The sequence below is a fragment of the Bubalus kerabau genome, chromosome 9 (assembly GCF_029407905.1).
Source record: "Bubalus kerabau isolate K-KA32 ecotype Philippines breed swamp buffalo chromosome 9, PCC_UOA_SB_1v2, whole genome shotgun sequence".
NCBI lineage: Eukaryota > Metazoa > Chordata > Mammalia > Artiodactyla > Bovidae > Bubalus > Bubalus kerabau.
In genome coordinates, this window is record NC_073632.1 from 96,245,969 (window position 1) to 96,270,837 (window position 24,869).

The 24,869-nt window shown below is 43.3% G+C and overlaps 1 protein-coding gene and 1 non-coding gene across 8 annotated transcripts in view; both read left to right on the plus strand.

Moving 5' to 3' along the window:
- The window catches only part of MTHFD1L (methylenetetrahydrofolate dehydrogenase (NADP+ dependent) 1 like), a 181,159-nt gene that overhangs the window by 9,301 nt on the left and 146,989 nt on the right, over positions 1-24,869 (plus strand). For 6 of the 7 annotated variants that reach the window (XM_055535964.1, XM_055535959.1, XM_055535962.1 and 3 more), the window contains exons 5-8: positions 1,318-1,442; positions 3,777-3,877; positions 5,562-5,698; positions 22,722-22,833. In XM_055535964.1, coding sequence (XP_055391939.1) covers positions 1,318-1,442; positions 3,777-3,877; positions 5,562-5,698; positions 22,722-22,833 — 475 coding nt within the window. Of the gene's footprint in view, positions 1-1,317; positions 1,443-3,776; positions 3,878-5,561; positions 5,699-7,886; positions 9,289-22,721; positions 22,834-24,869 lie in introns of those variants that run through there. The other variant, XM_055535965.1, reaches the window with a different exon arrangement.
- Positions 4,839-4,973, plus strand: LOC129620269 (small nucleolar RNA SNORA70). The gene has a single exon (XR_008698462.1). It is a non-coding gene; the product is annotated as a small nucleolar RNA SNORA70 (small nucleolar RNA).

Sequence of the window (24,869 nt, forward strand, 5' to 3'; positions counted from 1 at the left end):
CCTAAACTGTCTCCCTGAGTTGCTCAAATTCATGTCCATTGAGTCAATGATGCTGTCTAACCACCTCATCCTCTATCGCCCCCCCTTCTCCTGCCCTCAATCTTTCCCAGCATCAGGGTCTTTTCCAGTGAGTCAACTCTTTGCATCAGGTGGCTCAAGGATTGGAGCTTCAGCTTCAGCATCAGTCCTTCCAGTGAATATACAGCATTGATTTCCTTTAGGATTGACTGGTTTGATCTCCTTGCAGTCCATGGGACTCTCAAGAGTCCACATTCTAGCCAGCATCAGAGAGAAAATAAATCCAGACTCAGTGAGAAGTGATATAATCTGAAAGAATTACTGCCAGATGGGGAAAGGGCCTGTTGAGGAAATGTACTCTGCCCATAACTTCTACATACCTTTGAGAGGTAGGGAGAAGGCCTGTCTTTTACAGGGAGGGGGAGAGAAGGCTTGAAAGAAGCCAGTGTGATGAAAGAAAGCATGGCTTGATGAGACAGCAGATGAGAGAATGTTTTACCTGAAGCCAGCCTGTTCTCATGAGTGGAGGGAGGAGAGTGCCATCTGCCAGTCAGACTGGGGCTAGGTCAAAGTCTGGGCTTCCCTGGTGGCTCAGATGGTAAAGGTGTGTCTACAGTGTAGTAGACCTGGGTTCAATCCCTGTGTTGGGAAGATCCCCTGGAGGGGAGCATGGCAACCCACTCCAGTATTCTTGCCTGGAGAGTCTCCATGGACAGAGGAGCCTAGCAGGCTACAGTCAATGGGGTCACAAACAGTTGGACATAGCTGAGCGACTAAGCACAGCACAGCACAGGTCAAAGTTTAAGAACCGGAGGGAAGGAAAGAAGCTTACCTAAAGTTCGATTTACAAGCAGTTTCATTCTGATGGATCAGTGGGGACAAGCGGTTCAGCTAAATTACTCATGGACAAAAAATGGGAATTTGTGGGGTCTGTATCTGGCCCTATTCCCAAGTAGGCAAGAGAGCATCAGATGGGCTCAAATCTGACTGTGGACAGGGAATTGTCTTTTATGGCTCTCACTTGTAGCATCTCCTGTCTTTATTAATTGCTGAGCTTTGGTTTTGTTTTGTCCTGTTCTGGTAGAGAATAGTGATAAGAAAGACTTAAAGACACCAAAAATTCAGCCAAGCTTTTATACGTGGTGAGAAGGGAATATAGATTGCTTTTTTCTGCTTTACACCAGGTCTTCAACAAGGACAAAAAGAAACTAGAACACATACATTTTTACGAATCCATGTTTAATATAATATGGCTTTTGGGTCTTATTTTTGCACAACTGACTATAGTTTTCCCTTTAGATTATAGATGAGATCCTAAAGATTAACGAAGACAGCAGAGTACATGGCCTTGCCCTTCAGATCGCTGAGACCTCATTTAGCAACAAAATCCTCAATGCTTTGAAACCAGAAAAAGACGTGGATGGGTAAGAACATATAAAAGAAAACAATCAACTCATTGCTAGTTTGTTTACAGTAAAATTTTGAAAACTCTGCTCTTTCAACTATGTCAGTAATTAAGACTTGAAAGGAGTAATTTTAACTATTTCAGGAGTTGGAGGGTCTGTTAAATTCTGCTTAAGAAAGTGCATGTTTGGGAAAATACACTTACCCTTTTGTAGTGCTTGTGTGCCATTTTGGAATTAACCAGTCATATTCATTTGAGAAGTTCCTGTCTGACTTAGAGAGTCCTTAGCTGGCTCTCCTCTTCTAATAACTTTTCCTTGATAGTTCTACCAGACTAGAGAAAAAGCCCAGACACCTGCTTCACCCGCAATAGAGTATTCTTCCTCAGTTCCAGGCCAGTAGAGAAGAACAAAGCAAGCCCTTACGTTCATAATGCAGGGTTTTGTTTGAAGGGAAAAACTGACTAGCAGGTGCTTTGATATTGGTCTTGAATTTGTGTCACATCATGATATAAGCTTCAAGGGACAAGGAGTACTACCCACGCATATGGGAGTTCCTGATGTTTCCTAAAAGTTGAAAACCTCATTTTCCTACATGGAAACAAGAGATTTATGTACTGTGACCTAAAAGAACATACTTAGCATTACAGGGTGGTAAGCAAATTGATAACATTATTCTTGTAGGGGCTGGATTGAGTGGATCACCCACCACCTCATTGACACATCCAGATTCTGCCATTATCCAGGCCTTCTGTTGGGACTTAGGGCAGACTCAAACAGCGAGAAAAGTTGTCATGAAAGTCTCTGATCCTGTAGCAGACAAACCATAAAGAGAGAAGAAGCTCTAATTAGTTAGGAAACCTGCAGAACCTCAAGGTATCAAGGTGTAGCTTTCAATCCTTCATAAAAAGAGGACTATGAAACCTTTCCCAAGTATCCTCATTTTGTTACTAATCTGTATTGAGACCATCAGTTTAAGCTGAACAGTTAGGGACTGTGTTGTCCTGGATTTGACAAGAAAGGATGCAAGGCATTGAAAGGACATGGTTCCTCCTTTTTTCCCTTGATTCCTGCAGGAGATGAGTACTGATGTCAAGTGGGGGTCAGACCTTGAATCCAAATCTTGTGAGGTCACTCCCCGATTTCTAGGATTGATTCTGGACTTTGATATTAATGGAGATGTAAACTCCCTCAGGGTAAAGTGGGCTTGGCTTCAGGACCATGGCACACATCCAGGGCCACCCTTCTCCATAGTCCACTGAAATGAGCCTCCTGGAGCTGTGCAGTGAAGCCCTACATGGCTTCAAGCTGCAGACGCGCTGTCCAAGCAAGATCAGAACACCCTTAGGGACCCCATTAGCGTTGCCTGAAGGGCTGCTTTAAAAAGCTGATGGCCTCTATTCCTGCCCGCTCTTTATATATGTTTTTCTTGCCCACTCTTTAATTTCTATTTAATTATTTAATATATCCTATCTGTCAACAAAAAATCAGTGAACTATCAAGTTAAAAAAGGAATAAAAGAGAATTTTATTTGAGCCAAATCAAGGATTATAACCCAGCAAGCAGATTCTCAGGAAGCTCTGAGAACTGTTCCTCTGTTAGAAGTCAGAGATAGTCATATAGTCATATAGATAGAAGTCAGATAGTCACAGGGATAGAAGTCAGATAATCATACACATTGTCGGGAGAAAGGATAACACATCACAATGACACGCTGATGTTTTACAGAAAATTCACTAAGGGTGCAGAGTCCCGATGAGAAGAAAGTGAAAGTGTTAGTTGTTCAGTTGTGTCTGACTCTTTGAGACCCCATGGACTGTAGCCACCTACCAGGCTCCTCTGGCCGTGGAATTCTCCAGGCAAGAATACGGGAGTGGGTTGCCATGCCATTCTCCAGAGGATCTTCCTGAGCCAAGGACTGAACCCGGGTCTCCTGCATTGCAGGCAGATTCTTTACATCTGAGTCATGGGGGAAGCCCCATCGTCCAGATGAACCCCAAGTCACCCTGACCCCCTACAGAGCTGGGAAAGAACACTGTTCTTTTAAGAAGTTACATGGCTAGTGTCAGAATTTTAAAAAGTTATCTTTTCAGTTGAGCAGGCAGTCTTGTCTTTGAGGAGTTCTGGTTAATATGTCATATGGGTACACACTGCAGAGCTGGGAGGGAGGGACGCCCAAACGAGTACAGAGAGAATTTTATAGCTAATTTTTTCTTGACCAGCTTTAAAAGATAAACTTCTTTTCATTATATCAAATATTGACTTGGCTGTTATTTGGGATTAATACATGTGCTTTACAAATGAGTGAGTTTGGGCCAAGTTTGAACTCACTTGTTCCTTTGTTTTTGGATTCAGATTAACGGATGTCAACCTGGGGAAGCTGGTTCGAGGAGATGCCCATGAGTGTTTTATCTCACCTGTGGCCAGAGCTGTAATCGAACTTCTTGAAAAGTCAGGTATAATGCTCCTTCAGAAATGTTGCTGTTCTGTGTTTTTTTGGTATTCACATGAGTTAGTAAAGATTTGTTTCTGGAAGATTCTTATTGAAACACTGAAGTGATATTCAGTGTCAGATTTTTTTGTTTCTTGTCAGATACATATGACTATGGCAGATTTTCTAATAAGACTATTATAATTTTAAAGAGAAATTGGTAAAGGTAAATGATTAACCTTGTTAAACATTAAATAACACATTAACACATTACGTGTTAAACATTTTCTCAGTGTCTCTCATGAAACTCTCAAAATAACCACCGTGAAAGACGTTTCAAGTTTCAACTCCTCAAATCTGTCAGTGTGTAGACCTAGATAAGATTTATATTTAAGGCTTAACTGACTGTTAGATATAGACTGTTAGATATATAGTTTAAATGACTGTTAGATATAGTTTAGGGTATAGAAACCTGGATTAGGATTTATCAGTGAACAGTATCACTTTCAGTATCAGTATTTAATTTCCATCTTTCTCTCCTTTCATGTCAGTGACATAGAAATGAATAATATCTTAGTTATCACATTTAACAAGTAAATTATTACTGAGTGTCTCCTATATTTAAGGACTTTATAACTGAATACATAAAAATTTAATAAACTTAATTTTTCTTTGCACTAGCTTGAGTGAAAAAGAGACCAGTGTCCCTCCCCTATACCCAAACGTGCAATGAGTAAACAAAAATTCTAGAATATATACCAAAGCTTTGTTAGAAGACTAACTTTCAAGATACACCTTTAGGACAGTAGTCATTAACCTCAAATCTCTGAGATAATCCGAATAGACAGTGTCTTTCCATCATATGAATAATTAGGATGATGATTCTGCATCACCCCACCATAAAATTTGCACAGAAAGAATAAATTACGGCTTATAGTCATTGTAAGTCTGGTGCCCAGAGGGCCAAGTTTTAAAAGGCTATTTTTTTGCAGCCAATTAAGCTGATGGTGCTATTTTTGCTGGGGAGTGCTGGTGTGCAGTGGCTGCAAACAGCAGACTCCTGGGTAGTGTATGAAGCCTGTTGCCTGCATGGGTTGCCCTAAGGGAACTTGAAGTGAAAGTGTCAGTCACTCAGTCATGTCTGACTCTTTGTGACCCTGTGGACTGTAGCCTGCCGGGCTCCTCTGTCCATAGAATTCTCCAGGTAAGAATACTGGAGTGAGTTGCCATTTGGAGACAGCCCTTTCCAGGGGACATTCGTGTCTGGCATGCTGTCCCCAGTCTAGGCTCCAGACAGGTGTGCATCGTGCCTTTGGAAAGCGCCAGGGTGCAATGGCCAGAGTCCACATTGGGCAGGTCATAATGTCCATCTGCACCAAGCTGCAGAACACGGAGCAGGTGAAGTTCAAGTTTTCTGGCTGCTGGAAGATCCACAGAAGTGGGGATTTACTAAGTTTAATGTGGATGAAATTAAAAATTTGGTGGAAAAGCAGCTTGTCCCAGAGAGCTATGGGGTTGAATATGTCCCTATTCCCAGCCCGCTGGACAAATATTGGGCCCTGTGCTCCTGAGAGCCCAGACACTGTCCCCTCCTTAACACCCACCAGTAAATCCTACTTTAAAGGCTTTTTTCCCCCTTGCATTAAAGCTGAATGGGACAAAGGCATTGATGTTTTGATTATAATACTGAATTTTCATTTGGTGGGTAGGTGTCAGCTTAGATGGAAAGAAGATCTTGGTAATAGGAGCCCATGGGTCTTTGGAAGCCACCCTACAATGTCTGTTCCAGAGAAAAGGGTCCATGACAATGAGCTCCCAGTGGAAAACACCTCAGCTTCAAGGCAAGGTAAGCATCTTTCATGCTGGAAACGTATCTTCAAATGCTTATATTAGAGAAGGAGCCCTGGAAATGCACAGACCAAGCGTTAAGAGATTACAGAAAGAACAGCAGAAAAATCTCAAAGGATGAAAGCAAAGAACAGAGATTTCTATTGCAAAGCCAAAATCAGTTCTTGGAAAAGTCTAGTAATATAGACACATCAGTAGCCAAAAGGATTGAGAGGAAAAGAGAATACCAGCAATGCTAGGAATGAACAAAGATACATAAACACAGAAGCAAAAACTATTTTTTTAAAAAGGTGAGTATGGGCAACTTTATGCTGATAAATCTGAAAACTTGTAAAAATGGATTCACATAAAATTGAATAGTATATAACGTTGAAGACATTGAATCAGTCTGCTGCTGCTGCTGCTGCTAAGTCACTTCCGTCGTGTCCGACTCTGTGCGACCCCATAAACAGCAGCCCACCAGGCTCCTCCATCCATGGGATTTTTCAGGCAAGAGTACTGGAGTGGGGTGCCATTGCCTTCTCCAGAATCAGTCTAGCAGACAAAAATCAAACAAGCAGACAAAAAGACAATAGTTTTATAAATGAGCTACCACAGTCAAAAAAGACAGGAGAAGACAGAACATTTTGTAACTCATGAGTTCCCAATGCAGACAGTGACAAGATGCTAATGGACAATTGCAGGCCAATTTCACCTGTGAACATAGATGAAATTACCACTAGCAAAATAGAAAATAAAATCCAGGTTGAGGTTATCATGAGATTGTAAAGAGGGTTAATATCTATCAAAATGTATTAATGTAATTCATTACATTATCAGATTAAAATCTATACTTTCACCATAGTAGACACAGAAAAGTTATTAGATAAATTCTAATATTCATTATGAGATTTTTCTAAAAAGTCATCTTAGACTAGGAGTTTAAAGAAATTCCTTAATCAGATAAAATGTCTATAAAAACAGAGTGAAAATATCATAAATGATATTTTAACAGTGAAATATGAAAAACTTTTTGGGGGGACTGCACTGCACAGCTTCTTCTTATTAATAGTTCTTAGTTCTCTGACCAGAGATCAAAACCAGCAGTGAAAGCACCAAGTCTTAACAACTGAACCACCAGAGAATTCCCTAGAAACATTTTTTTTTTAATTAGGAAAGACAAAGGTGCCTGTTATCAGTACTCCTAATTGGCATTGTGTGGGAATTCCTAGACAAGGCAGTAATATGAAAAAAGAAAATGATGATGGGAAAGGAAAATACAAAATGTCATCAATCCTGAGTAATAAACTTATGTAAAAAGTACAGAAGACTCTATCAAGATATCAGAATTACTTCACACACACAAAAAACACAGATATCAGAATTACTAAGAGTTCATCTGGGTTCTTGGATATAAGATCGATAGGCAAAAGCTAATTGCATTTCTAAACACTACCACCCACAGTTATAAAATTAATTTTTAAAGAATACAACATATGATAACAATGAGAATATAAGGTACCTAGGAATATATTTGGAGAAGGCAATGGCACCCCACTCCAGTACTCTTGCCTGGAAAATCCCATGGATGGAGGAGCCTGGTGGGCTGCAGTCCATGGCGTCACTACGAGTCGGACACGACTGAGCAACTTCACTTTCACTTTTCACTTTCATGCATTGGAGAAGGAAATGGCAACCCACTCCAGTGTTCTTGCCTGGAGAATCCCAGGGACAGGGGAGCCTGGTGGGCTGCCGTCTATGGGGTCGCACAGAGTCAGACATGACTGAAGTGACTTAGCAGCAGCAGGAATATATTTAACAAAGGTTATTTCTGACCTTTTGAAAGAAATTGTATAATTTTTATAAATGCCATTAAGAAGACCCAGTTAAAAGCAGAGATACCATTTCATGGATTAGAAGACTCACTCTCTTAAGGATATTGATACTGATTCTCTCCCAAATTAATCTCTACATTTGAATCAAAATCCTGACATAATATTATTGTGTAGAATTGGCCAAATTGATTCTAAAATTTACATGGGAGATCAGGACAAAAACAAGACAATTTTGAAGAAGCATAGAGCTATAAATATCAATAAAGAATTTTTAAAAATTATTCATTGGAATAAGGCAAGTTGCAGAAGGATGTATTTCATCTAACCCCATTTGTAGAAGATTTAAAGTCAATACCATGTATACCTTTTTAGCTGCATACATATAAAGGAAAAGAATAAGGAAATGAGCAGAAACTGAACCAATTCTGGAAAACCATGATGGGACAAACGTGGATGTAGATGGAGAAGACACTAGGGGACCTTCGCTTGTGCTGGTCATACCTTTTCTTAAACCGGGTGACGGGCAGGGTGTCCAGGTGAATTGTAATTCTTTTCCAATTTACTGTCTGAAATAGTTTCATAAAGTTTTTAATTTCAAAAACTGACTGAATTCCACAAATGTAAAGGGAAGTGAATTTACATTAAAAGTGCATTAAGCACAATAACGGAGAAGGCAGTGGCACCCCACTCCAGTACTCTTGCCTGGAAAATCCCATGGACGGAAGAGCCTGGTAGGCTGCCGTCCATGGGGTTGCTGAGGGTCAGACACAACTGAGCGACTTCACTTTCACTGTTCACTTTCATGCATTGGAGAAGGAAAGGGCAACCCACTCCAGTGTTCCTGCCTGGAGAATCCCAGGGACTGCGGAGCCTGGTGGGCTGCCGTCTGTGGGGTCACACAGAGTCAGACACGACTGAAGTGACTTAGCAAAGCGCAATAAATTACCAAAATCTGAAAATACATGTTCCTCACTTTGCAATGTGAGGATGGAGACTAGCAAGTTGTAGTCCTGTCCTGGGGACCAAGGCATCTGGACTGAGAGTTGTAATGTTTGAATGGCAAGTGGATCTGATACACCTTGTTCTTTCTTGTTTGAAAGCAGTCCGGGAACATGATCTTGCAATTACTATGTGATTTTTCAGTGGTCGCCTCATGGTGGCAGGCTATTCAAGAAAATGCAGGGACAGTGTTTTGTACTTTAAAAGCCCAGAATTTTGGGTTGGGACGCTTAGTGGAAGAGGACAGTAAACTTGCCCTGAACTGAACAGCTGTGATGAAAAAGAGAAAAATGCCTTCATTGGCAATTCAGTGTTTTCACAGCTGTCAAGATAGTTTTGCTAGTTGTATCTATATTTTGGAAAAACAAAGATATCTTTCAAAGTACTTTTTTATTATGGAAATAAATCACCTTTACTATTTGGATAAAGCTCATTCTAACTTTGAGAACCATGATTGGCTTTACTCTCTTGAGAATCTAGAAATTGGGTAACATTCTGATTTTCCTGTATCTATGGAGGTTCTCTTTAAAAGCTGACATTGCACGCACTTTTTTTTTCCTTAAGTCCTTGGTACTTATAGCAGTACCACTGTGAATCTTAGAGACTGGCAACTTTCATTGCTTTTATTGCTTCGACTTTAGAGCCAAAAATATGGCAAGAAAGATTCCAGGCTTTTCATTGTTTTTGTTTAGTCGGTAAGTCTTGTCTGACTCTTTGCAACCCCATGTACTATAGCAAGCCAGGCTTCCCTATATCATGGAGATTGCTCAAACTCATATCCACTGAGTTGGTGATGCCATCCAACTGTCTCATCCTCTGTCACCCTCTTCTTTTGCCCTTAATTGTTCCCAGCATCAGGGTCTTTTCTAGTGAGTCATTTCTTCATATCAGGTGGCCAAAGTGTTGGAGCTTCAGCTTCAGCATCAGTCCTTCCAATGAATATTAAGGGTTGATGTCCTTTAGGATGGACTGGTTCTATCTCCTTGCAGTCCAAGGGACTCTCAAGAGTCTTCTCCAACACCACAGTTCAACACATTCTTTGGTGCTCAGCCTTCTTTATGGTCCAACTGTCATAGCCATATATGACTACTGGAAAAACCGTAACTTTAACTATACAGACCTTTGTTGACAAAGTAATGTCTCTGCTTTTTAATACTCTAAGTTTATCATAGCTTTTATTCTGAGGAGCAAGCATCTTTTATTTTCATGGCTGCAGTTAACCGTCCGCAGTGCCTTTGGAGCCAAGAAAATAAACTCTGCCACTGTTTCCACTTTTTCCCTTTCTATATGCCATGAAGTGATGTGACTGGATGCCATGATCTTAGGTTTTTGAACGCTGAGTTCTCAGCTAGCTTTTTCACTCTCCTCGTCAAGAGGCTCTTTAGTTCCTCTTCACTTTCTACCGTTAGGGTGGTATCATCTGCATATCTGAGATTGTTATTTCTCCTGGCTGTCTTGATTCCAGCTTGTGATTCATCCAGCACGGCATTTTGCATGATGTACTGTGCATAGACGTTAAATAAGCAGGGTGACAATACACAGCCTCGATGTACTCGGTTCACAGTTTTGAACCAGTCCGTTGTTCCACGTCTGCTTCTAACCGTTGCTTTTTGACCTGCATATAGGTTTCTCAGGAGGCAGGTAAGTGGCCTGGTATTCCCATCTTTTGAGGAATTTTCCACAGTTAGTTGTGATCCACACAGTCAAAGGCTTTAGCATAGTCAGTGAAGCAGAAATAGAGGTTTTGCTGGCATTGTCTTGCTTTTTCTGTGATCCAGTGGACGTTGGCAGTTTGATCTCACAGAGTCGGACACGAATGAAGTGACTTAGCAGCAGCAGCAGCAGCAAAGCTTCCTCTGACTTTTCTAAATCCAGCTTCTACATCTAGTAGTTCTTGGTTCATGTGCTGCTGAAGCCTAGCTTGAAGGATTTTGAGCGTTACCTTGCTAGCATGTGAAATGAGCACAGTTGCATTGTAGTTTGAACATTCTTTGGCATTGCCTTTCTTTGGGATTGCAATGAAAACTGACGTTTTCCAGTCCTGTGACCACTGCTGAGCTTTCCCATCATTGTCCTTAAACTTTGTTTGACCCCCTGCACACGGTCCACTTACACACAGCAGGCTCCCCTCCCACCGCGGAATAAAGGCTGTTTCTTTCCTTTCTTTGTGCTAGCAGCTAGCATGCACTTGCCACTCGCCTCCTGCTGGTATACCTCCATGCTTCTGTCTGACATCTAACTTTTCACTCTTCCTATATTTTGGACTCCCCTGGGGGCTCAGATGCAAAGAATCCACCTGCAATGAGGGAGACCTGGGTTCCATCCCTAGGTTGGGAGGATCCCCTGGAAAAGGGAATGGCTACCCACTCCAGTATTCTGGCCTGGAGGATTCTGTGGACAGAGGAGCCTGGCAGGCTACAGTCCACGGGGTAGCAAAGAGTCAGACACAACTGAGCGACTTTTATTTTACTTCATTCCTATATTTTATTTCTAAAACACAGACCATTGCTGGGCCTGGTTTCAGAGGATCATTGGGTCCTCTGCAGAGCATGGTGATAGCAACTGAAAATGGTGCAAAGAATATCCAAACACAAATTAGTGCTGGGAGACCTGAATGGGGCAGGCTGTGTCCACCCTTATCGCACACCTCGAAAGCCTTCACTGAAAAACACTGAAAGTATACGTTTTACAGTAGATTGGTATTTGTTTTCTAATGCCATCAACAATGTATTTTAAGATTATAATGCATTGTAAGTACATTTTAAGATGATAGCGTATTTAACTTCTCATTATGAACAGTGACAAGTATCAGGGGGAGAAATTAACAAGCAAAGGAGTATAGCTGTGAGGTCACACGATATTATCTTTGAAAAGCGATTCTTTCCTGCCTGTTTGTACCTGACATGGGACAGGACGCCCTGTTGGCCATCTGGTGGGGCATTTCAAGAACCAGAGGGGTGAGGGTTTGAGGGATAAGGTGGTGAGTGTAACACTGGAGCCCTGTATACCACCTCTGAAACTACATGTAGCCTTCCAAATTTGGGATGACCTCGAAGCTGCTACTGCTGCAACCAGTAGGAACTGTCTTTGGAACGCTTGGGATGACGTTTGTGTTCTCGGGAAGCAATACAACAGGCTTTGGTGCAAACAGCTCTGGATTCAAGACTTCGTTGTTGTTTAACTTCTCTGAGCCTGTCTCCTCATGTGTAGAATGGGGATCTTAATACTCCCGTCCTCTTGGGGCTGCTGTGAGAATTCAGTGATCCTGTTGGTTTGCTTAGCGCAGGACTTGGCACCTGTTAACATCCCCAGTAATAGCTTGGCTGCGGCGGATGGTGAGTCAGGAAGGACACTGGCAAGTTTCACCATACAGATGTGCAGTTGATCCTTGATGTGGAAATGGAAAGGCCAGTGGGTCAATCGCTTGTAAGGAGGTAATAACATGTAGGACCTGGGTTCCTTATTTGAAGCCTAGCACACATGTTTCCAATGTACGGCTGGGTATAAGGAGAGAGTCAGTCTGCCTGTGAGGTCTCCCAACAATACGTGGAGGCCGAGGAAACCAAATCAAAAACAAAACTAAGAGAAAGTGTCCCTGAGAGAGTGTGTCCAGCTTTGGCCAGTCCAGTCCCACCATCTGGTCCTCAACTCCGTGGCTATGGACCTCTTCCTTCCCTGATGCCTGTGTCCCCTCAGAAGCCACTTCACATCAGGTCACGTCTCCTGGGAATTCCTGGTTTACCAATCTCTCTTTCTAGGAATAGTATTCCTTCCTGCAATTTTGAGGGATATTTACATCAAGTTAGTTAAATAGAAATGGATTTCATCTCTATCAACAACCTAACAATCTAAGGATAGTCTTTGAATATTGTTGTTGTTCAGTCTCTCAGTTGTGTCTGACTCTACAACCCCATGGACTGTAGCACACCAGGCTTCCCTACCCTTCACATCTCCTAGTTTGCTCAAACTCATGTCCATTGAGTCAGTGATGCCATCCAACCATCTCATCCCCTGTTGTCCCCTTCTCCTCTTGCCCTCCATCTTTCCCAGCATCAGGGTCTTTTTCAGTGAATCAGCTCTTCGCATCAGGTGGCCAGAGTATTGGAACTTCAGTTTCAGCATCAGTCATTGCAGTGAATATTCAGGGTTGATTTCCTTTAAGATTGATGGGTTTGATCTCCTTGCTTTGCATACTGATTACATATAAAACTTTTGTGGACCCAGAATGTGAGGGATTGAGATTTGCCTTTTTAGAGCATTACACAAAACAGAGTGGACTTCTGTATTTGGAAGCTATAGTTTATGCCTTTCTGAGTGTATCATTGACAATTAAGAATAAGTTTTCTACTTCGTTCTGGAGCATCACTCTTGGGCTTTGAGATGCATTCTGCATTTACATGGTGGGAGGAGAGGAATGTCTGGGCATTGGTCCAGATTAGCCACACTCTATAAAGCATCAGCTGTTGGTAAGCTAAAGCATTGGGTATGAAATTTTTGGTTTGAGCTAAGGAGTTGCCCTCCTTCCTGCACCCAGATGTAGGCCCTTTACTCAGCTCCTCAGGACCCTGGAGTGGGATGACACCCTGATGTAGGAGGGGACAGCCATCTGCCCAGTGAGAATTGGCCTACATTGAAAGATGTCCTCTTTCTCACCCCAGGGAGTTCACCCTGATGCCAGAGGAAATGTTCTGTATTGAGTATTTGTGAGGCAAAGTGGTTCCTCTCTCCAGGATAGGGAGGCTGGCTGGCACCTCAGGGCTGTGCTCTCCACCCTACACACACACACACACACACACACACACACACACACCCCCATACGCTCCACTGGCTGAAAAGCCTCTTTTGACACAGCTGGAGGAGGATGGCAAAATGGCCTCCAGCTGCAATGAATCGGGTCAGTCCCAGCTGCGTGTATAAGAAATAACCCAGAAAGAAGAGAACCGTTTTACTTTGTTTTTCTCAGAGGATCTTGTTTCTCCTTCTGAGCACAGAGATTGTCAAAACTAGCACTAACAGTAAAGGAAAAGACATAGGTCTTTCACACTTGAAGGATCAAAGTAGGCCAAGCTTTTTGAGCCAAAGTTAAATTATCAGAGTCATTTTCCACTTTGAATTCAGTACATTGCATGCCTTACAAAAGGCTTTAAAAAGTGAATTGGGAAATTCTAAATATATGTGTATTATACATAGGAGAGCTTGTAAAAATACTCTTTTCCCAAGATTGGTGGGGAAATGTTAGCTTTTTAACTGGACTAGATTAGCCATTTACATGAGTGCTTTTTCTTTTTTCTATACTTTTTTTTTTAATACAACTTTTAATACATTTGTCTTAAATCAGGTAGGAAATTACAACTGTTGTTTCAAACCAAAAATACAAGAATACTGACTTTTCTGGAAATCTGTATTTCCTCACACAGCTCGGAGTTAACTAACTAGTGTCTTTCTACTTCTTGTAGAGCAGGTCTAATGGCAATGAACTCCTTCTACTGTTTTTAATATACAAATGTATTAAATTTTCCCTCTTTTTTTGGCTACTCTGCATGGCATGTGGGATCTTAATTCCCCAACCAGAAATGGAACCCCTGCTCGCTGTGGTGGACTTATAACCACTGGATCACCAGGGAAGTCCCCCTCTTTTTTTTTTTTTCCTGAAGTTCAGGTTTGCTGGATATAGAATTCTCAATTGACAGATCTTTTTTTCTTCCAGCACTTTAAACCAGTAACATATGGTAATGGCAGTAAGGACATGGAATAATCATTGAGTTAGGGGTTATAGTGAACCAGGATTGTCCTTCACTCATGTTACCTTGTTGATTCTGCAGCCGTCCTATGAGGCTGGACTCACACTCTTCCCATATCACAGATAGGAAACCGAGGCTCAGAGAAGTAAAGAGACTGAGCAAATATATATATAATTTTAAATCATTAGCAGTGGCAGTACAACCAGTATTTTTAGTCATTATCTCATGTCAGCTCTTATTCCAGATAGTCCCAAAATCCAATCTTTAAAAGGACCTTCCAAGTTTAATATTTATTTAAATACTCCACAGCATAAGGGAACTTCATTTCCCAACCAGCAATCAGACCTGTGTGCCCTCTGCTTTGGACGTACATGTGCCCTCTGCTTTGGAAGTATAGAGTCTTAACCACTGGACCACCAGAGAAATTTCCTAATGTCTGATAATCTTTGAAACCCCAAAGTATCCAACAGCTTGGGCTGGGGAACATCAGAGGGACCAAGGTCCAAGACATTTGACTTGGGTTGGGTTCAACATTTTTTTATCCCCACTCTTACTCATCCCACAGATAGCTTCCTAAGAAAAAGAAGCCATTTCTTCCTTGAGCTTTAAGCTTGTCACCACCCTTGCAGGCTCACTCTTGCAGGCATCCCACTCAGGAGGGATGTGTCTACCTTTTCAAGAGGGAAGGGTGGGGCCACCCTGGTCAGGTGTATGGATTCACACTCCAGCCTTATTGATGTGAGTCCCTCCCCTGACCCTAGCCCTGTGTAATGGGTGAGTGGAGGAGATACCACTGACCCCAGGGTGCCACAGATCTTGTGCCAAGTAAATACTGAGGCTGTTGAGTAACGTGTGATGAAGTGTCCTAGATAGTGTAGGCCCCTGAATTTCTATTTTCACTATTAATGGATTGAAAAACACCTTTGGATGTCAGCTCCCTTTCTTCTCACTCTTGCTTCTGCCTGATCATTGCGTTACTTATTAACACCAGAGAAGACGGTGAACAGAACTTTTGAAAAGCCCCCAAATTAGGCCATTTATATTTAGCAGTGTTGAGAAAAGGATCAGTGAGAGAATCTATTGAAACTTGGCATAAGATCCGGAGGGGGCTTGTTAAGTCTCAGATGGTTCAAGGCATGTGTTGCATAAAAGGACAAGGGCTCCAGGCTGTGTCTCTGCAGGGAACAGGCCAGTGGCATCACCTCGTGTCTGCCTGTGGATCATCCTTGCTTGCCTGTCGACACCATCAGCAGAGCCTGGCTCCATCTTTCACTCTTCCAGCATAAATGCTTCCTAAGGGTGTAGAATTAGAATACTCCAATGGGTAGGTCTTTGCATAGTCTATGAGTCTTCCCAAGTGGCCCTAGTGGTAAAGAACCCACCTGCCAATGCAGGAGATTTAAGAGACTTGGGTTCGATCCCTGGGTTGGGAAGATCCCCTGGAGGAGGACATGGCAACCCACTCCAGTGTTCTTGCCTGGAGAATCCCATGGACAGAGGAGCCCCAAAGGCCACAGTCCATAGAGTCGCAGAGTCGGACACAACTGAAGCGACTTAGCACACACGCACGCAGTTAGTCTGTAATGATAGAACGTCTTACGTTTGTGTACAGATTTCATTTTTCAAAGCCTTTTCATGTATTTTCTTATTAGCGTCACACCCTGAAAATAAGGTGTTATGTGCAGTGCCTTGACCCTGGTCATCGATGACAAGAGCACAGCCTGGACTTGAATCCAGGTCTTGAAAACGCCCCCTGCTGGCTCTTCCCTCTGCACCTCAGTTCCTCTCTAAGTGCAGTTTCTTCACTTCTCAGAGGAGGCAGCTGAGGCCAGAGAGTTACTCCAGGGAAGTGGCATGCAGGAATCTGTTAATGTGCATCCCAAGGTTCAGAATCAGAAAGCGCAAGTGTGGCAGGAAATGCAGTGCTGAATTACCCACTGTCAGTTCGCATTAACAACGCAGAATAAGCATAGATCACAAGGCTCTTCTGCCTCTGAAGCGAGGCTCACTTCCTGTGGATCTGGGAACCATAACTTGAGCTCTTACACATTTTTGTGCTATGCTTCTGTGTCTCTATCATATCAGATTATCTCTCATCACAAATACACACACACAGCTGTGAGCACACGCTCTCTCTTTCTCAGCCTTACTTTTTTGTGTCCCAAATGATAGAAAAGACAGTTAATCCCTCTTCAAGTTTACTTGATTCTCACATAAATTACGATGGATGATAAAAGGAAAACGCAACCTCAAATCCAGTAATGGACATACTTTGACATTCATCCAGAAAAATTCCCTTTCTCACACCCTAGGAAGAAGTAAAACTAAAAAGTAAGGCTGAGGAGTAAGGCTTTTTAGTTTTATTTCTTCCTAGGGTGTGAGAAAGGGAATTTTTCTGGATGAATCCTTCAAAAAGTATGTCCATTACTGGATTTGAGGTTGCGTTTTCCTTTTATCATGCATCGTAATTTATGTGAGAATCAAGTAAACTCGAAGAGGGATTAACTGTCTTTTCTATCATTTGGGACACAACTGACTGTCTTTGATACTCTCTTCTCATATATTGAACAGTAAGTATGTTAAATGATAAGGTAAGACATGAATTTTTGAGAAAAAGGAAGGTTATTTATTTATTAACCCTTTGGGGTTTGACCCGAGGGTCAGGAAGATCCCCTGGAGGAGGAAATGGCAACCCACTACAGTGTTCTTGCCAGGGAAATCCCATGGACAGATGGACAGAGGAGCCTGGCAGGCTACAGTCTCTGGGGTTGCAAAGGGTCGGACATGACTGAGCCCTCAAGCACGCCACTGCTCACTGGCTCAGTGAAATCTCCATAGGGAGGGAACACACTGGACTCAGAGGGCAGATTTTGCCCAAGCATGGTTGCCTATGCCCACTTCTATAATAAAGTCACTGAAAGGTTCCTAATGGCTTTTGGCTTGCTTAGCCATTGGGCATCATTTGGAACTGGTCGACAACACCCTTTCCCCTGAGGCTGCTTGAGACAACCCAGTGCTCCTCCCCTGACTCCTGGGTCAGGAAGACCAGACATGGCCAGAGTCCTGTCATTTCTTCCTCTTCCTTTGTCATTTAAGATGAGTTCTGAGGGATGCCTTAGACACCTTTTTCTTCCCGTTCTTTCCCTCGGAGATCTTATCCAAGCCTCAGCCTTTAACTACATCTCTGATGCTGGCAAATCCTACCCTGCTTCCCCATCCTCCTTTCCTTTCTTGGTTCCAGACATCCAGCTTCCTACAGAGGTGTCCTCTGCCTGCTGCTTGTACCATGCTTTCCCCCTCAGCTCCCCCAGCCCTTCTCAATCCAGCCTCCAGCATCATCGTCCTGAAACACAGTGGATGCAGCAAGGGCAGCCAGGGTAGCCCAGCCTGACAGCTGCTTATCTGTTGTCAAGAAAAGGCCAGCAAATTCAAGAATTCGGCCTTTATTGAAAGAAAGTGGCTTTTCATAAAAAGGAAAAACACCTCACTCTCGTTAGGACTTTGCCGTGAGACAGCCACGGGGCCTCCAGGCCCCATGAGAGTTCACAGACACCCACTGTCATCACCGAGCACTGTGAAGGCTCTTGTGCAGAACATGGTGTGATGTATAAAGCCTCTCAACCAGCTCGCATGAACCACAGTGTCCCAGTTCATTGAAAGTGAAAGAACAAGGGCCAGATCACCTCCCACCCTCCCTCCCTGGGACCCCTCCTTCCCTGGGGACCCCACCCTGTGCTTAACTGTGACAGCTGCCAGGCCATTGCATGCGGCCTGCCGGATGTTAAACATTCGCCGGTTTTTTAAGTATTTTACCAACTGTATGGGCAAAATACATAGAAATAGAGTGTTTCTTTTCTATAGTTCAGTGGTTTGTCCTGTCCCTTCATCAGGAAGATCCTAGCTCTCATATCTTGTAGTCTGGGATCTTTATTTTCTGATGCTCAGCAACCTCAGTGTCTGCCCCAAGTGGACTACCCAAGTGGAGATGGCAGGTGAATGAGTCCATTCACTGAAGAATCCTGGGTCTCTTTCATTCTCTCCAGTCAGTGTAAATTCAGAAGCATGTCGTTGGCTGGAGAGAGCACCAGCTGATTTTTTCAAAAGTGATGTTCTTCATTTTGAACTTTGTTTTCAGAACTCTGTCCATAACATTTGAAGGATGTAGAAGCAGGTTTGTTAGGTCTCAGGTAGTTCAATCATGATTCTTCTTTTAAAACCTATCCCAGCTTTCTGTATGCATACAAACCCCATACCTGAGGTTCATATATGCCCTTATAAAATCGTTGATAGCAGAAGATAAATTCCTCTCATCTGACCGGGAATGTGTGGCTGTCTTTCCTGTAGTTTCCATTTTAAAAATGCATTTCCTTTGCTGAGTACAAAACTATGATGTTTTCTTATAACATTGGAGAAGGAAATGGCAACCCACTCCAGTGTTCTTGCCTGGAGAATCCCAAGGACAGGAGAGCCTGGTGGGCTGCCGTCTATGGGGTCGCACAGAGTCGGACACGACTGAAGCGACTCAGCAGTAGCAGCCTAACATTGCGAGTCCTCTCTCTCCTATCCGTCCTCTATCTCCCCCTCCATATTCTGAGACTTCTCACCCCTACTTCCACCCCCCCCGAAAAGAAAAACTTCAAGAAAAATAGTTTTCATGGTATCTAAACCCTCCAGCATTCCCACGTGGTCCACACTAAATGCCTGCATATCTGTGTCTGGCGATTGTTTTAACATTTGGTCTTCCGCCTGGGGAGTGGGCGGTATACTCTAAGCTGCTTCCACTCAGGCCTCAGCAGAGAAGGCAATATTTTGTTATGAGTAAAGTTTCAAGCCAGGCTTTGGCCGAGGTCCTTCCCATTAGGGAGGAGGAAAGTAGAAACAGCCAGTGAGATGATAATTCTCCTTGAATTGTAGCTCATTAAAAAAACCTTGCCTGGGCCTCTGTGGCTTATTTATTGATTTAAGCATCTAGCACTTTTCCTTTCCAGAAAAAATTAGCATCTCCATTGCAATCATGACTGTGGGAGGAGATTTTTGTCTTTTCTCTGGGGATTGACTGTCCTCCAGTTGCTTATTCACACAGCCCACTTTCGAGTTGAGTCTAGGTATGCAGTTAAGGGGTCGGCATGAGATTTCTGAGATTTATAGGTAATGAAAAGAACAGGTTGTATCGAAGATACCACGTGTAGGAAACTAAGCGCTCTTAGGGGACTCGAGTGAACCTGTGATCCTTGCTTTTTCCAAAATGAGCATTGCAGTCTTGTCCATATTAACTCCTTTCCTGTAGATAGTTTAACATGTTCTGTTTTTGCCACCGTTGAACGTGGAAATGGCATTTCTTGTCTGCTGATCACTTACAACAGGTGTTAAACAATTTGCATTACTCTCGAGTCTTACTGTGGTTGACTGTCTGCAGTGGTAAAGGGACTCAATATTGAATCCAAGCAGCAGCAATTTTCTTGCTGCTGCTTAGTCACTCAGCTGTGTCCAACTCTCTGCGGCCCTGTGGACTGTAGCCTGCCAGGCTTCTTTGTCCATGAAATTTTCCAGGCAAGTATATTGGAGCAGGTTGTCATTTCCTACTCCAGGGGACCTTCCTGATCCAGGGATCAAACCTGCGTCTCTTGTATCTCCTACATTGGCAAGCAGATTCTTTACCACTAGTTCCACCTAGGGATCCCATATGTTTTCTTATCAGACATTTAAAAATCCTCTTTCCATAAGGACACATTTTTCCCCTAAAAATAAAAGCACCTAGAAGTCTAGCCACTTTTCAGCTCCATCTGTTGAGAACCCATGTGATCATAACACACTCAGTTCAGTTCACTGGCTCAGTCATGTATGACTCTTTGCAACCCCATGGACTGTAACGTGAGGCTTCCCTGTCCATCACCAACTCCCGGAGCTTGCTCAAACTCATGTCCATCAAGTCGGTGATGCCACCTAACCATCTCATCCTCTGTCGTTTCCTTCTCCTCCTGCCTTCAATCTTTCCCAGCGTCAGGGTCTTTTCTAATGAGTCAGTTCTTTGCATCAGGTGGCCAAAGTATTGGAGCTTCAGCTTTAGCATCAGTCCTTCCAATGAATATTGAGCACTGATTTCTTTTAGGATTGATGGGTTTGATCTCCTTGCTGATAATATTGAGTGTAAGCCTCTTAATTTGTGTTTACACTGTTGTGGTTTTTCCAGTAGGGACCTCTTTTTGAATGTGGTTAATACCGACTCATTCCTGTGCCTTAATAAAGGGTAATGCTGAAAAACAGTGAGCACCTTAAAAACTGAAAAGCATTTGGGCTCCTTCATGGTACTCAGTCAATTGCTGCGCCCTCTTTGTGTGATTGGGCTTCCCCGATGGCTCAGTGAGTAAAGAATCTGCCTACAGTGCAGGAGACGGGAGATGCTGGTTCAACTCCTGGGTCAGGAAGATCCCCTGGAGAAAGAAATGGCAACCCTCTCCTGTATTCTTGCCAGAAAAATCCCATGGACAGAGGAGTCTGGCGGGCTACCGTCAGTGGGGTCACAAAGAGTCAGACAGAGCTGAGCAACTAAGCATGAGCATGATTTGCATGATCGGATTGACGAGTGTTTCTGGGATGTTAATTTGTAAGGATTGGCTTTGTTGGCTCTTGACAAGATGTGCGTTTAAATTTTCACCCTGCTTCTTTATCAAGGGAGCTCAGAGCTGCTCTAGATCTTGGCTGTTTTGCTTGCAAGATTCCTAAGACTCTAGCTGAGGCAGCCTCTTGCCCAGTGTTACACAGTCCTTAGCCGAGTCTGTAATGCTGTTTGGGCACTGAAGCACTGGGACACTGGCCTGGTCCTGCCTGTACCTCTCAGCAATCTGCATGTCCAGGCTGAAAGCGGAAGAGGACCCCTGCAGCCGGCTCACTTCCTGGGCTTTTGGATGGATGTGTGAGGGTAGTGGCAGTGGGGGTGTTTTTGTGTTTTGTCTTCCGTTCCTGTCTGTTTGATTCTGAAGAGTCTGCCATCAGTTGCAGGGCGTTGAAGTCTGGCAAAAGCAATGATGGAAGGGTTGTCAAGTACTGGAAAGTGGAGGGCAGTCAGTCTCCCTCTTTCTGCCTCAGCAGTATAGAATCCAAGCCTGGGCCACTGGGAAGACGGGATATCCAACTGAGATTCTTGAACTCCTCAGTCTCAGTTTACTTGTCAATTAAATGGGCATAATGACACTCACCGGAGAAGGCAATGGCACCCCACTCCAGTACTCTTGCCTGGAAACTCCCATGGACAGAGGAGCCTGGTGGGCTGCAGTCCATGGGGTTGCTAAGGGTCGGACACGACTGAGCGACTTCACTTTCACTTTTCACTTTCATGCATTGGAGAAGGAAATGGCAACCCACTCCAGTGTTCTTGCCTGGAGAATCCCAGGGACAGCGGAGCCTGGTGGGCTGCCGTCTATGGGGTCGCACAGAGTCGGACACGACTGAAGTGACTTAGCAGCAGCAGCAGCAGCAATAACACTCACCTCATGTATTTAAGATCTGACATGCTTAATTGTCACTATTTTCCCCGCGGGTCTGGGATTCCTTCTTCAACTCAGTCCTTCCACATATGGATCCCGTTTGAAGTCATCAGGTGCTTACTTGGTACTGGAATAGGTGGTCATTCTTTTGTTGACGCCAGAGCTAACGTTTCACCCTTCTTCAGAACTGTCCTACCAGACATGTTCCTCCAGCGCTGTGTTATCAAAATACAAACAGGGCAGACATGTCTTTTGTAGAAGGGGTTGCATTCCAGCCTTTTTCTTTAAGAAAACAAAACAAAGCCAAGCAGTTTGACAAGACACTATAACCAGGACCTCAAGGAAAATGAGATTTTTTTTCTAGACCAGCTCTCTCTCTGTCCTAAGTCAGGATGCTGCCTGTGTTACCCTGCGCCGAGTACCATCTCCTCCTCCCAGCGGTGCAGTTTCCTTGACTTCAGCCTTTTTCTCAGTATTCCAGTTAGTGGTGAAAATGTGACGGTGATAAAAATACACACAGTATTTATGCTGGGGCTGCCCTGGTGGCTCAGTGGTGAAAGAATCCATTTGCAATGCGGGAGACACAGGTTTGATCCCTGGGTCAGGAAGATCCTCCAGAGAAATGAATGGCAGCCTACTTCAGTATTCATGCCTGGAGAATCCCATGGACCAAGAAGCCTGGTGGGCTATACTCCATGGGGTTGCAAAGAGTCGAACACGACTTAAGTGACTCAGCATGCAGTTTATATGCTGGAGTGACTACCTGGAAGAAATTTTTCAAGCTTCCTTTCCAGGGTATGATAATCATGCTCAGTTTGCACTTAGTTCGTTTGTTAGTAAAGTGATTCCGTCAGTACATCAGTGAGGAGCTGACAATCTGAAACTGTGATTGTCATCTGCTACATGGAAGGCATTTGATGCTGATCGGCACATCTTTATGCTACAGTTAAAAACACGTGTGGTATTTCTTTTTTTCTTTCTAGCTACAGGAGGCTGATATTGTGGTCTTGGGCTCACCCAAGCCAGAAGAGATTCCCCTTTCTTGGATTCAGCCGGGAACTACTGTTTTCAACTGTTCGCATGACTTTCTATCAGGTAAATGGCTTCAGATTGGTGCCAGGCCACGATCAAAACAGGCGAGATTGCTATGAGCAAGGTTCACCTTATTCGGAAAGAGTATGTTCCTGAAATGATGGTCACTGTCAACATAGGAACACAGTTAAGATGACCGCCTTTTCAGTTACTTATATTGGAACCATATTGTTGGGCAAAGAGCGACCAAGATGCCAGTTGCGGTAGCAGCCACCTCCCCGCCTCCCCCCTCATTGAAATGCCCCCTGCTGTCCTCTAGCATCGAGCAGACAAGTCAGTTGTGACCTACAGCAGGCAGTTTGTACATGTGTGAGGTAAACTAGGAATAGTATTTCTCACAGTCTTTCTAAAACAGCAGAATGCTTTCTCCTAAAGCAATCTTAGGTGAACTTCAACACATAAAAGTAGATGAAAACACAGCTGCCAGAGGGAGGGGAATGGAGACCAGCTCCCCTGTGTTCATAATTTCCCTTTGCAGTGACCCCTCAAGCACTTCTTGGAGCCCCAGAGTCAATTCAGAATGCTGGGAAAGTCACCCTTAGAAACGGAAGAGGTCCTGGGATGGGTGTTGATATTTGATGGTATTTGCTCAGGGATCCAGGAACGTCCTGGATCACATCAGGTCACTCTCAGGGTAGATGAAGCTGTGTCAGAGCCAGGATGCCCACCCAGGGGGCCAGTAGGAGCTGATCCAGCGGGCGGACCTTTTTCTTATTCACAGAAAGACACTCAGGCTATGAAAGCTTTGGACCATACCCAGCCCACCCTCTCAAGTCCCATGACCTGTGTATGCAAGAGACAATGGCAGAGGAAGACAGAACCTTCCTTCCTTGTTGCCTGTGGCTCTCAATTTCAACATGGGGTGGGAATGCAGGGCTGTACTGAGCTGTCCAAGAGGATGGTGTCTTTTTTTCTTTTCCCCCAAAGCTGGTCAAAACTTGAACCAAAAGGAGTAGAAGTCTCTACTAGTACAGGCGTTCTAGACCTTGAAGCTTAGGCAGCCTCGCAACACAGAGTGACATAGAGAATAGTATCAAGGAGAAAATAAATAGAACTTCTGATTCAGTCACCTTGGGATGACCATTTTACATTTTTCCACTAAAAAAGCATTAAACTTAATAGAAAAGAAAGGAATATGCTAAAAGTTTTACTGAAATTCATTTACCTATTTCTTCAAAAAGAGAAATAATGCACCTTCCTCTTTAGGAAATGTAATTCCTCCCAGAATTGACCAATCAGATTAAAAGCCCCTTGGAGCTGAAGGGCGCAAGGTGGTTTGGGGTGTTTTGAAGGGAAGATGCTCAGGAATTTCAGAATGCTCATGTACTCAGCTCACAAACACACACATGAATGAAGCAATTAGAGGTACAGTATAATATGAAATGGAATCAATGGCTTTTTTTAATAAATAGAAAGCATGCTCAATTCTTTACTCAATTCTTTGAAATATATGTAGTTTGTGGATGTAACTTTTTTTCCTGAAAAGAAAAAATGCTTAGTCCATTCACAGCGTACGTGCACTGTTCTGGAAGGCAACTCTGCTCACCACCATACCACCAATGCCATTTGCTCAGAATCCTATAGTGGGATCAGGAAAGTCAGTTATGACTTTACTGTTATTTTTTTAAGGCATGCTTCCCTGCTACAGTGTTTACTTGCTGTTTTTTAATTAGAGTTTTTGTGTTTAGGGTGATTTTGGCACAACCCTGGTTGGAGATAGGAGAGTTGACTTCAGTGTTCTTTTGCAATCCTGTGGGCCCTACAATTACATGAAGGTTGGCGTATGTTTTACGGTTGAAATGGTGCCCTATTTTTAATGTGTTTCTTTTTTTAAGACCATTATTTTTTTTAAGGTATTTTAAAAACATTAAAGTTTGGTGTAACAATTCTCTTTAGGGGGGAAAAAAAAAAGATTCTGTATGTAGACAGATTGCAGTTTATTTTTAGTTTATCTGGTCCAATAGTAGAACTTTTATTGATTTTTGAGTGCCCAGAATATTAGCTGACACATTGGAAGGGCTTAGTAAATACTGTGTTGA